General features: G+C 38.5%; 1 protein-coding gene and 1 long non-coding RNA gene across 2 annotated transcripts in view; one reads left to right on the top strand and one right to left on the bottom strand.

The window, feature by feature from the left end:
* The first annotated feature begins 1,852 nt into the window (after positions 1-1,852).
* LOC123961184 (transient receptor potential cation channel subfamily M member 1) overlaps positions 1,853-12,860 on the top strand; it is a 22,553-nt gene continuing 11,545 nt past the window's right edge. Inside the window, exons 1-8 of the mRNA XM_046036333.1 lie at positions 1,853-1,924; positions 9,669-9,745; positions 10,544-10,739; positions 10,932-11,145; positions 11,434-11,558; positions 11,664-11,835; positions 12,179-12,353; positions 12,445-12,568. Of these exons, the coding sequence (XP_045892289.1) occupies positions 1,853-1,924; positions 9,669-9,745; positions 10,544-10,739; positions 10,932-11,145; positions 11,434-11,558; positions 11,664-11,835; positions 12,179-12,353; positions 12,445-12,568 (1,155 nt within the window). The remainder of the gene's footprint in view (positions 1,925-9,668; positions 9,746-10,543; positions 10,740-10,931; positions 11,146-11,433; positions 11,559-11,663; positions 11,836-12,178; positions 12,354-12,444; positions 12,569-12,860) is intronic.
* Positions 7,299-12,860, bottom strand: part of LOC123961189 — a 15,328-nt gene continuing 9,766 nt past the window's right edge. The window contains exon 9 of the long non-coding RNA XR_006822680.1: positions 7,299-8,299. This is a non-coding gene — a long non-coding RNA (uncharacterized LOC123961189). The remainder of the gene's footprint in view (positions 8,300-12,860) is intronic.

The raw sequence follows: 12,860 nt of genomic DNA, 5'->3' as shown, positions 1-12,860 counted from the left end.
GCCAAATTTTGTTCTCATCCATAGAACTGTATTCTCAATTCTAAAGGATATCCAAAAGGTAACGAATATACAACATATCTCACAGTGAATTTGGGGGAAATATAAATGAGGCAAAGGATATAATATATATAGAATATTGCCACTTGGTGTGTAGCTATAAATAAGAGTCTCCGTTTGAATGTTTTTCTCAGTATAAACATACTGGAATAAACTGTTATACATATGACACTGTACAATAAGATGAGTTTTCCGACCTTAAATCTGCTTAAGGGGAAATGAAAGGGAGATGACTCTTTTGTCTAATCAGTTTATTTTATTGTAAAGCCAATGTCCGTTGAATGGGCTGCTATATATTATCATGCTTCCTGCTGCTATGTGTTTTCCACTATATGCTTCAATGACAAATTCTAATATTACTGTGGGAATTGTTGGTACTGATGTGATTTAGACGAGGTCAGTTGAATACATACTTGCTCACTGTCAAATTTAAACACATGAATTTTATTCCCTATATATCTATTCTACTTAGTATCCAGTAGAGGGAGTGGCTGGATGTCTAATTTGTCTGTCTGAGCTGGACTAAAAGGTGAATCTTTTGATCAGACATTTTTCATTTTTTAAATAAAAGGCCAAATCTACATAAAAACGTATACACTTAGATGCTTCGATTTAGAAGTTGAGGCACTTACACATCCAAATGTCTGTTCAGCTTAACATTCAGTAGAAATAATGAGTTATTATGACACTGCAAAACTGGTTTCAGTCAGCCTGGAAGTGATAAATTCAGCATTAAAGAAATACAATTCATTACTGGTAATAGTTGTTTTTTTGTCATGTCCAAGCTCTGTTAATGAAAAGCAAAATACTTGCTCTTAATTGTCAGGCAAGTCAAATGCAACGTGGTATTAAGCCTTAATAGTTTTATTTTTCTTCAGTGTTGTTCGTGTTATATAACAGGTCAAATTCCTAACAATACTGAATACCAAGCTGCTCTAAATCTGTATTGTGAGACTTTATGTGAAACAAAAGTACATGTAAAATGTTTCCATCAAATGTAACGAGAGATTAAATCCACCATGCATTATATTCTTCTTATGGCCATAGGAATAAAGGGCATTTTTCTCCTTGTAAAAGCTCTTTTTGAATGAGTTTAGCAACATAGCAGGTAGGTAAATAATCAAAGATAATCTTCCTGGTGCATTTCTCCCAGAGAACCAGCTTCTAGCAGATTGACTAATTTTAATTGATTAGAGTTTGCAGTATGTTTATTCTGGCTTTTGCCTCTGCATCATACTCTCTATCTGTGCATACCTTTCTGTTTGGGACACTCCTGTCTTCCCTGTCAGACACACTGAACCTCATCAGGTGGGACAACCTTTGGCTTTCCGCCGGCTAACTTTAGCCTCACAGCTTGCATGCTCTCTCTAAGCCTTTTTTGGGGTTGTGGTGTGCCAAAGTAGATTTACCTTCAATAACCATTTATTAAATCTCTATCCATTAGACTCTGAGGCTTCGTAAGAGCTGGCTGCATTAAGCCTGATTATGGGATGCCCGGCAGAGGAAAAGGGTCTATGTGTCAAGTGTGTCATCGAGTGATTTAGATCCCTGGCTGGGATCTCTGTCTTGTCAGTCGGGAGTGAGCTGCAGAAAGGAGAGAGAAGCATTGAAACCTTTAATGATGTGAAACTTTGATAATTTTTCATGTGCAAATCCAGGGGTTGCTGTCATGCCTTGGTTGTGTAGTGGTTTTCTGTCTGTTTCTAATGTTGACGTTGCTGCTGAACCCTGACCCACTGCCAGTCACGAAGGATCCCTTTCTAAGTCAGTTTTACTTAAATTCCAAGTATTTAACATGGACAACAAGGGCCCGAGTAGCACCTTTAAACGGACCTCCCTCAAACGCTCCACATCTGGCTCACAGAAGGTAAGATGAAGCCTGTTCCGTCACATTCAACAGGTGATTCTGTGTCACCTCACTGAGTTGACTCTTGAAAAAAACTGTTATGTTATGCTGCTTTGATGTTTCTCTTAAAATATATTCGTGGCATTTTCAAAGTAAATGTTTGGTGTTATCTATAAATGAATAACACCTGCACTTTGTTGTTTTGTTGTTTTTTAGTCATGTCAAGTAGAACTTTATTTGTCCCCAGAGGGGCAATTGGTTGAATTTTCCTATGTTTTTGTGTCTATGTGACTAATTGGGACAGACTTTTTTTAAACTGGTGCAGTATAGGAGTGCGCAGCAGTCGGCAGCAGGTACACAGTGCTGCAATGTAATAATTGTGGGCAATTGTAACCCGTCAAAGTATGTCCACCAAAGTGTCTGACAACATTATGGAAAGGATCCCTGCAGAGATATACCTTTTTATAAAGAGTAAGATCCTTGTTGTTTAACCAGAAACAGTCGCTATGTGACTCTCGTCAAAGCCACCAGACTCCCTTGATCCCTTTAGTCCTGGACCAGTTTCATAAATGTGATAGACACAAATGTATGGGGAAATAGGTTGAAAAATACTGTAGTCATCCTTTAAGTACTACTAAAATGAAGGCACTATTTACTGAGCATGGTTGTGAGGTTAAGCTGATATTACCTTTTACTCTTTGAGTTTAGCAGTGAAATGGCTGAGGGTATGAAGGAGTGTTTTTATCTTTTTCAAATGGGCATTTTCAAAGCCCATTTAACATGCACCATTCAGAACTGCTGGTCATATATTGGTGTGCACATGGTCTGCACTCCAAGCCCTGCAAAGTTACTGTAAAGTGGTGTTTGAAGCTGAGCAGGCTTCAAGAGCCACTCACTCCATTGATGCAAATTAATCCTTCATAATGGCCCAGTATGGACGACCACGGCCATGACAGATTAAGGACTTTCTAAAGTCTGCTTTCATGTGATTAACACACTCCTGTTTACATGTCTCTGAAAGCGAGACACACATGCTTCTGCATGTATATTTGTGTTGCTTTTGTGGATTCATGTAAGCACATTACTGCAGGGAAGAACAAAAACACTTTCTTGTTTAAATAATTTAAAATGATAGATAGGTAAACCTAAAAATAAAGATGGAAAATAAACTGAACTATGTAATACAATGCTTTTAAGTTCATCCTTTGTAGATTACATAAATATTCAGCATCATGTTTCAGTGAATATGCATTTTTTAAAATACTATTAACTACTAATACTATTTTAATAAAAAATGTTCATTATGTGACTTCCCCATGCATATTTCAACTGTATCGTGAAATCATTAAAATAATTTAGTGTGATTTTAGATAAATTAGAGCAAGCATTATTTGGTGAGATTAATATTCTTTGTAAAATCAGCCTGTTCATATGAGGTTTGAATCTGTATAGCAATCAGCAATGTCATGGCTCTTTTAATGAGTTCAGATATGTTGCTAAATATAAACTCAGAGCCAATGAGTGCATGCATGTGTGCATGTATGCACAGACCAGACTGCTGAGAGACAACATTGCATTATATATTTACATGATATTACTTTGTTGCCATAACTGAACATTGTTCATTGGCCCTACTGACCTTTTACCTCTTTTACTGAAAATTAGTAGCTTACTGCTGAAATTAGGTAAGAAATAGCCTGGAAGCATCTGTAGCTTGATGAGTTTGAATAATTACTGATTATTTCTGTGCTCTGACCCTTACACCTATTTAGCTATATCAATAAAAACTGAAAAAGCAACAATAGCAATTCAAATGTGACGAAAAAATTCACCACTTTTCACTCTGGGTTTGCAAGATCATATGACTGGGTGATGTAAGCATCAGGCTCAGGTCAGGTGATGGCCAAGAATCCACACAAAGCTTTAAGGCTCAGGTTCAGGACTAAGCATAAATTTCGGGGCTGCAGGGTCACGGGCTGGCTTACAGCAGACCATGATGTGTGAAGCTCGTGAAAAATTAACATTAATAATAACGTTCAATGGGGTTCTCATTACCCAAGTACGAACTTAGCTTGGTTGTTGTACCTAAAAGATTAATCAAACCAAATGGATAACACATATATATTTTAAATTCTAAAAGATGCGGTCATGGGAAAATTGCTTTTAAGCTTTAATCCTGCTATGGAGATGGCAAACTCATACACACCATACAATTACATGTCAAAGCAAGGTGATATAGTTGCTAGTGATTGGCCATAAGAAGGCACATGGTATTTTTCATCCATCCATCCATCGTTAACCGCTTATCCTGCGTACAGGGTCGCGGGGGGCTGGAGCCAATGCCAGCTGACATCGGGTAAAAGGCGGGGTACACCCTGGACAGGTTGCCAGTCCATCGCAGCATGGTATTTTTATGTTGCAGAATCATACGAATACTCAAGATCACATCTGTTAGTACTAGTATTTTTTAACACTATAAAAGGCTAACATTTACTTATAACCACTGTCAAAACCTTTAAAACTGTTTGTTTCCCTATAAATCTGTGAGATTTAGAATTATTGCCTGCTATTACTTGTTTCCATGCTGGAAAATGCTTCTCTTCCACTACAAAAAAATAAAAATAAATAAATAAATATATATATATATATATATATACATACATATATATATATATATATATATATATATATATATATATATATATATATACATATATATATATATAGATAGGTAGATATAAAATTTAATTTGGTCTCTTTTTCAGTCAGACTTTCCTTTGGGGAAAAACACAGAAAATCAGCAGCTTTAAAACATGTCTCATGACTCCCTCAACTCTTGGGGGATAATCAGTGACATGTTGGACTCATGTGATGGCTAACTGGATTTTCAAACCCAGGAGGACAATGAGTGCATTTACAAACAAGGCTGAGAGAAAACAGTTAGCTTCACAGTTAATGCAAATTTGCCTATCCAGAGCCTATAACTCGAGTGTGTCGCTTGGTCCAAATATCCTTCCCCTCCAGTGAAATTATGTGAAAGGCAGCTTTTTATTCGGTCCACGTGGGCTCAACCATGCGTCTGGAATATTTTTTAGACAGTGAAGGAGTCTACATGGGTTTTCCTTCCTGTCACATTGCATCAAGCTCTAACCACATCGCAATTCAATACCAAAGCCGAGCAATTAAGTTGCTTTTATCTTCAACCCTGGTGACATCACATTCCATTAGGACCCCCAAATCCTTTCTGATCCATCTCACTTGTGCTGATGAGGCTTTTGTTGTGCGAATCCATCGTTACTTCACTATTCAGAATAAATGACATGCCCTTTTGTCACATATAGCCTTTTTACTCAACTTTAGAAAGCTACTGACTGTAAACAATCATATGTGTTCAAAAGTGACCAGGTCAGATATCAACATACAGAAATATAGCCATCAACATACCTTTTCCTTATGACTGTTGGAGCTGAATAGTCCGTGTAATCGTAGCTGCACTGGAACCAATTTGCTCACCAATCTGCGGGTCAGGAGACCAGGACCATGTGATTCCAAAAATGCATGAATGTTTGGCATACATGTATGAGAATGTATGTGTCCTTACTAACACAAGTACTGTATCTACTGGACTGTGAAATTGATAGAAGTAATTATTTAGGGTAGAAACTTATGCATAAAAAACCAGAGCAATGTATTGTGTTACAGCGTCATGCCTAAAAAGCCACAATTTGGAGGAAAAGTCTCCACTGTGTCATAAATATCTTTTATACATTTTCTGGGTCCTCTTCAGTGACCAGTAATTCTAGATTTTTCACACAATTGTCTTTTGTTTTTTAAACGACCAGTGAATTGTGCATGTTGGAATGAATGTTGTGTATTGTTCCGAGGATTGTCTTAAGTCCTGTTAATTTGCTTGGTGTGACACAATACCTGCAGTATCTAATTCGAGTTTTTTTGTTACCATGTGCTCAAAGGCAGCTCTTAACAAGCGAGCTGTTTGCTGACGGGATTTTGGTTTTAATTGCTGAGGTTAATGAGTTTAAATGCGCTGAAATAACTGCGTCATACTCACCAAACCCTTCTGGAAATGCGCTTTGTTTTCTACAGCTATAATTAACAGCGGCCCACGTGTGTTTTTTCTTTTTATTTGTGTTTTTATTTTTGTTTTTTACTGAAGCAGCACCAAAAGTGGGAAGTTGAGGCAATGTTAGGCTTCTCTCCCTCTCTCTGTCTTTCTGAGTCATCAACCACTCTTGTCTTTTACACTGTGAGTTAAAGTCAGGCTCCAAGTGCTCACTTCAACCAAAAAAGGAGAGCTTAAGAAGGTTTTAAATGGATGTCTACAACTTTGTGCTTGTTAACTCCATCTCAGCTTCTAGCTCAACCTAATGCCTTCCTCTAGATATTTAAGCATGCACCTGAAAGCCCTTAATAACCTTAAATAGTTTTAACTAAATTACTACATTAAGTCCAACATTTACAAAAACAAAATTCATTTTATTTTCTAAATAGGTCAGATTTGACTTTCCCCTTTGCTAGAAAGAGGCCTATTCATAACCAGATTATCTGTTTCATCCTACAGGATATCAGACAGCAGCCAGTAAGCTAAATGGGATTTTTAAAAACAAAACAAATCATTCTTTTTCAGCCTGCTGGAAGGCTATTTATTATACAAAATCAAAGAAGTTTAAAATGCAACCACTTAACATGACCAAAATTAAAAAGCAGGACTAAGAGAATTTTGAATAGCTGGTCTTTTCCTCCACAAAAACATGGTGGGTTGAAATAGAGATTAACTGCAATTAGCATTGACTGACCTTGCCCCCAACTGGAGACAGTCATGTCTTAACAAGGCGCCTTCCAAAAAGAATGCCTGCATCCAATTCTCTCAATTATGCAAATTGCGTTGAAATCAAAGTAGTTGGAGGGGGCAAACATTTTCAAATGAAAAGTTGGGGAGCCCTGGAACGAGACTGCAGTGCTTTTACGTTAGCTAGTCTGCTCCACACAAGCTAAGATCTTCCACACTGTGAAGTGAACACAAAGAAAGGAGTTTTCAACAAATTGGGAGATTAGGGGCCAGTTATCAAAGTAGATTTATTGTGCCTTGTTCAAGCGAAGGATGAAAATACCCTGTGGGCATGGAGAAGGGGTCATGGGACTCCCAAAAGGATTACCTTGAACTGGAGTCATGAGACTTGGGCGAACAAAGACCCTGCTCACATGCTCATCATATTAACTGGCCCCATAAAGTGAAGAAGTTTCATGTCCTGTGGGATTCAATGAGAGCACTTGACTGGGAGTGCAGCAACAGCAAAGCTCTGGTAGGGGAGCAGTAGACTGTAGACTCCCTTTCTACCCTGTAAGCTTAACCTCCAGCAGCACTCAAGACAGGACTCTGCAGCTCGGACAGAACATTCTGTGTAAGTGAATCGACATTCTGTAACTGCAACTCTTTTTAGAAACTTAATTTTGTAATTTTTATGACAGAACTTGTGAAATTTTACAGCATGGCAAGAGATGTGGGACAAATTATAGATCCTAGAAAGTGAATTCAGATGTGGTGAATGTGTGAACAGGCAGCACTGTGAGTTCTGGGTGCTTAAAGATGCATGATAGTACTGAGGTGGAAAACCGCCAAGACTGAAACAGACAGAAACAGACAGAAACAACCACCCTATGCCTTGGACCTTTTTTGAAAATACAACAAGATAGTGATATTTTAAAACCTACCTAGTTAAAAGTATTTGTAACATTTGTACATACACTTTTCATAGTCAAATTGTCTTCATGCAAACAAATACTTTAATGCAAATGCAAAAATAAAGCAACTAAATTGTTTTAAAAATGAACATTGTGTATTTTTAAAATCTGTTGTATCTACTGATTGAGCAAAACATTACTTAGTGATTTTATCTACTCAGCCAAGTCATTATCAGATGACTATTTTGGATTAACACTAAATGAGATGAATCTGTTGGGGGAAATCCTGTCATTGCAGTCTTAAACAATATAGTTAAATATAGTTGTGTTTATATATGTATGAAGGGAAGGATGAGTTTGTATTAAATAATGAAGAGCAACAGCAGTACTGTTGCAGTTCAACTCATTAAGAGTATTAGTAGTAAAAAAGAATCAAGTAGGATATAACAGTATGTATAAGTAGTGAAAAATTAATAACATGCAAAATGTAATAAGCTTAATGCAAAGAACATAGTATCTGCAATAATGTACATGAACGGGTATATCAACCAGTTGTACTGTGTAGAAAGGTTGTAAAAATGGGCAGACCTCATCAAATAATAACTTGTTTGCAGAAACCATGAGAGCATTATATAAACCAAAAAAATACAGTTTTGCAGCCACCTTGATGCACCTCCTCACCGGCTGAAGACATTTCTGCAGATAAAGAGAGAAACAACAGTAACTGTACTGGGTTAATGGCACTTGTGGTTACTATTCGCAAGACTTCATTAGAGTTGATGTATGGTCTTTCATTTATACTTCATTCATACTTAACCAGAACAAAGAAATATGACCACATTACTCCTATTTTAGCTTCATTACACTGGCTCCCAGTATGTTTTAGAATTGACTTTAAAATTTTATTGATCACTTTTAAAGCTCTTCATGGCCTCTCGCCTTGTTATATTTCTGAACTTTTAGTCCCATACACACCAGCACGTACCTTGAGATCCTCGGGCAGAGGTCTGTTGTCTGTTCCAGAGTCTCGACTGAAAACTAAAGGGGACAGAGCGTTTGCTGTCAGGGCCCCGAGGCTCTGGGACAGCCTGCCCGAGGAAATCAGGTCAACTGAGTCAGTGAACTCTTTTAAGTCCCTTCTTAAAACATACTTTTATAGGAGAGCCTTTCCCGATCTTATTTGACTTTATTTTATCCCTTTTATTTTATTCTATTTTACTAATTTTATATTTATCTTAAACATGTATTTTAGTCTTTTCAATGTTTTCATGCTTTTATCTTGTATTGTTTTTGTATTATTGTCTTTTGGGTATTACTGTCTTTACACTTGTTAAAGCACTTTGTAACCTGTTTTTGAAAAGTGCTCTACAAATAAAGATTATTATTATTATTATTATTATTACTCACATGACTTCAGACTCATAGGTGAAGTCAATAGATTTTAACGCTATTAATGCTGTTACATATTATAATGATATTTTCCATTTAACTTCTGAGTGTTTTCTTGGAAACATTTGCTTCGAATGCTTCAGTTTTTAATTGGGCCTCCACCATCAACAATGGCCCTCAGAAAAGCCTCGCTTTGAACTCAGGTCATTTTTGCTCAGCACTGGAAAAACATCAGACAGCAATCAGAGCAGGATTTGACAAAGTGTGTGCATACTTTTGTGTGAAGTTTTTTCCACTGGCTGCTTATCAAGTTCCAGCTCTAATTCTGAAGAGCTGCTAATCCACATCAACAGTGCTCTAATAATCTCAGGAGCAACAAAACATGCTCAATCTTACATGTATACAATGTTTTTGGTCGTCGACGCAGCAATATAAACTGTATTTCTAAGTCTCTACAGAAACAATTTCACTATGATTATATTTTCTCCTCTCTCACTGGGTTTCTCTGTAGGCTGCAAATGGTCTTCATCTTTTAGCCAGGCTTACTACTAAGAGGATTTTGATAGTGAAACTTAAAAGCAGATATAGACAAAGATGATCTCCCTGTGACTATAGTATGACACTATATCATGTGAGCTGACACTTCTTTTATTTCTCTTCGATTCTCTCTTTACAGGCACAAAAAGCTTGGATTGAGAGGAACTTTCTAAAAAGAGAATGTATCCACATATTTCCCACCAAGGACCCCACCAGGTAATTATTGTCTTCAAATGACCTTTCAAATGGTTATTTATTACTTATGGTAAACATATGGCCTTCGGTTACAACAGCAGCAACTTTTTTACTACATTTTTATTGATTATGAGATGAAGAATATGACTCCAAAACTCACCAAACTTTTACTGTCAAATTTAGTGACGTTTCACTGACAGTGTTGCTCCTTTTTACTGCTTGAGAATGCTATTTCACTCTATAAAAAAAGTTTGTTATGAAAAATGTAGTTATCATACTGGTATAAACTCTTTAATAAAATGTGTAACTCATGACAGTGTTATAAATTAAAATATGAATGAGATGCCATTCAGCTCCATGTTCACCATGTGTAATGTTTTAAATAGATTAGAAATAATTTCACTCTACTAGTTCATTCATTCACTGACACCTATAACTCAGATATTTATCAGGATTAAGAGAGTGTATTTCAGGACATGGTTACTATCCTGGGCTCCGAGAACAAGCTGAGAGCAGCCAGGCAGTGCAGCCCTTTGTTCGTTGAGGCATGCATTTCCCAGAAATGGGCACGGCCATGAAAAAGCCTGTTGCGATGTGTGTTTCGAGGAAAAGACACAGCCTTGATGAGTACTCTAAACAACAGACTTGGCTTATTCACTTCTAGTCATGACATACCTTTAACAATACTGGAAATTATGCTGCACAGGGATGTCTGTGAATAATCAATACAGTTTTGAAGTTTGGAACCAGGGACCAGGCACCACGGCCACGCAGGACTGACATGTTGACTGAGAGATGCTTGTTCTGTGATCTATCTAGATGTGCCTGTGGTCAGCTGACAACGCAGCACGTGGCCATCCCTCCTGGTGCCAACTCAGTAGAGGAAACGAACCAGCTGGTGCAGATTGACACTCCAAAGGATAAATGGAGTGTGATCAAGCACACCAGGACCTACCCAACAGATGCTTTTGGCCTAATCGAGTTCCAGGGAGGAGGATTCATCAACAAGGCCATGGTGAGACTCAGACACCGAAAACATAGCCTACACATATCTGGTCTTCATCAGAAGTTACAACAACAGCATGAGAGTTTATTTTTTTTTTTTTTTTTACATCTGACTGTTGTAAAGAACTTACAGCAATCAAAGTGACTGTGTGGTTTGATTAGAAATACGTCACAATACTCTACTTCTTCTTTTCTTTCCTAGTATATTCGAGTCACCTATGACACCAAGCCTGACAACCTCCTGCACTTGATGGTGAAGGACTGGCAGTTGGAGCTGCCCACCCTGCTCATCTCCGTTCACGGAGGTCTCCAAAACTTCGACCTCCAGCCCAAACTCAAGCAAGTGTTTGGCAAAGGCCTGATCAAAGCCGCCGTCACCACCGGGGCTTGGATCTTCACGGGTGGAGTCAACACGGGTAGGACAGTTCAGGATAATGCTTTTAATGTTCACTTAACAAATAACAGTTTGTGACATTTGAAGATTACCTTTGCTCTAAATTGTCCATTACATAATACATATTCTGCAATTTCCTGGGAGAGATTTGACAAACCCATTGTCATAGGTTTAAGCACTGTAATTAGAGCTTTTGTGGGAAAATTCATCACAAATGACCATCTGTGTGGATTTTGCGTGTCCCATGATGTGGCCCCACAGTTGAAATAATCACTATTCATGTTGCTATATTTTGTTCTTTGCACCTTAGGAGTGATCCGTCATGTCGGAGATGCCTTGAAAGAGCATTCCTCCAAGTCACGAGGGAAGGTGTGCGCAATAGGAATTGCTCCATGGGGGATCTTGGAAAACAAAGAGGATCTTATCGGAAAAGATGTGAGAACATTTGCAGCTTTGCATTTAGTTTCCAAAAAAAGGGACCCTTTCTTGCCAACATTTCTTCTTGAAACGTTTCAAACTAATGTATTTATCTTTTCCCAGGTAACCAGACCCTATCAGACGATGGCGAACCCGCTGAGCAAGCTGGCTGTGCTCAACAACAGCCACTCCCACTTCATCCTAACTGACAACGGCACCTGCGGGAAGTATGGCTCTGAGGTCAAACTCCGCCGGCTGCTGGAGAAGCACATCTCCCTGCAGAAGATCAACACGCGTAAGTCAAACAGTCCTCCGGAGACGTCATCATAACACATACCCTATCCTCCATGGTTTGTGAGTGTGAGCCAGAGGCTTGTTGGACATGTGGATGGAGAGCTCCTCTGTGACCTGTGGGCTTCCCTTTGTCATCCTATGCCTGGAGCTCGGATAAGGCAGGGACAGCAAAGGGATGCTCAGCTGTCACCACTGACTTCACTCCCTCCCTCCTCTGGTTTGTCTGTTCTGCTCTGACATTTCATTCCCAAAGTTCTGTTATTAAGGTAAAACTAAGGTGACACTATAAAGCGACAGTTAGGTATTGGATGGAAGGACTGACTATTTCTGGCTGTGTGTTCCAGGTTTGGGTCAGGGGGTTCCTCTAGTGTGTCTGATAGTGGAGGGAGGTCCTAACGTGATCTCCATTGCACTGGAGAGTCTGAGAGACGAGCCTCCCATCCCCGTGGTGGTTTGTGACGGCAGCGGCCGAGCTTCTGACATAATTTCCTTTGCACACAAGTTCTCAGAGGACGGAGGGTGAGATTTTGGATGATTTGTCCTCAGCTGTACTTTGATATCATATTTCTGGTAAAAAGCTAAAATGCTATCCTTAAATATCCTTTCCCAGCCTGGTTAATGATGATGTCAGAGAGCAGCTTTTGGTGACTATTCAGAAGACTTTCAATTACAGCAAAAGCCAATCGCAGCAGATCCTGCTCATGGTTATGGAGTGCATGAAGAAAAGGGAATTGGTGAGTAAAAGAATAAACTGAGTAAAACCCCCATAAAAGTGAAAAATAAGGTGTTCGTCTCTTTAAGCTCCACATATTTCACATTTATCTTGTAAATGAAAAAAACATGCCTGTGTCAATCAATAAATAATTCTGAGTTGCCAAGCATCTGGTCTCCATCGTCATTCATCCACTCCATCTGTGTATGTCCATTAACATATTGAATAAAAATAATCCCCACAGTATCTCCTTTTTGTTGTGGTCGTGTGTGGTATGTCATGTAATCTGGGGAATTCGCAGCTTCACTGTAGGT

Source organism: Micropterus dolomieu, linkage group LG22 (genome assembly GCF_021292245.1).
Source record: "Micropterus dolomieu isolate WLL.071019.BEF.003 ecotype Adirondacks linkage group LG22, ASM2129224v1, whole genome shotgun sequence".
Classification (NCBI taxonomy): Eukaryota; Metazoa; Chordata; class Actinopteri; order Centrarchiformes; family Centrarchidae; genus Micropterus; species Micropterus dolomieu.
Note: the sequence above shows the minus strand (reverse complement) of the source record. Positions and strands in the feature narration are given on the sequence as shown.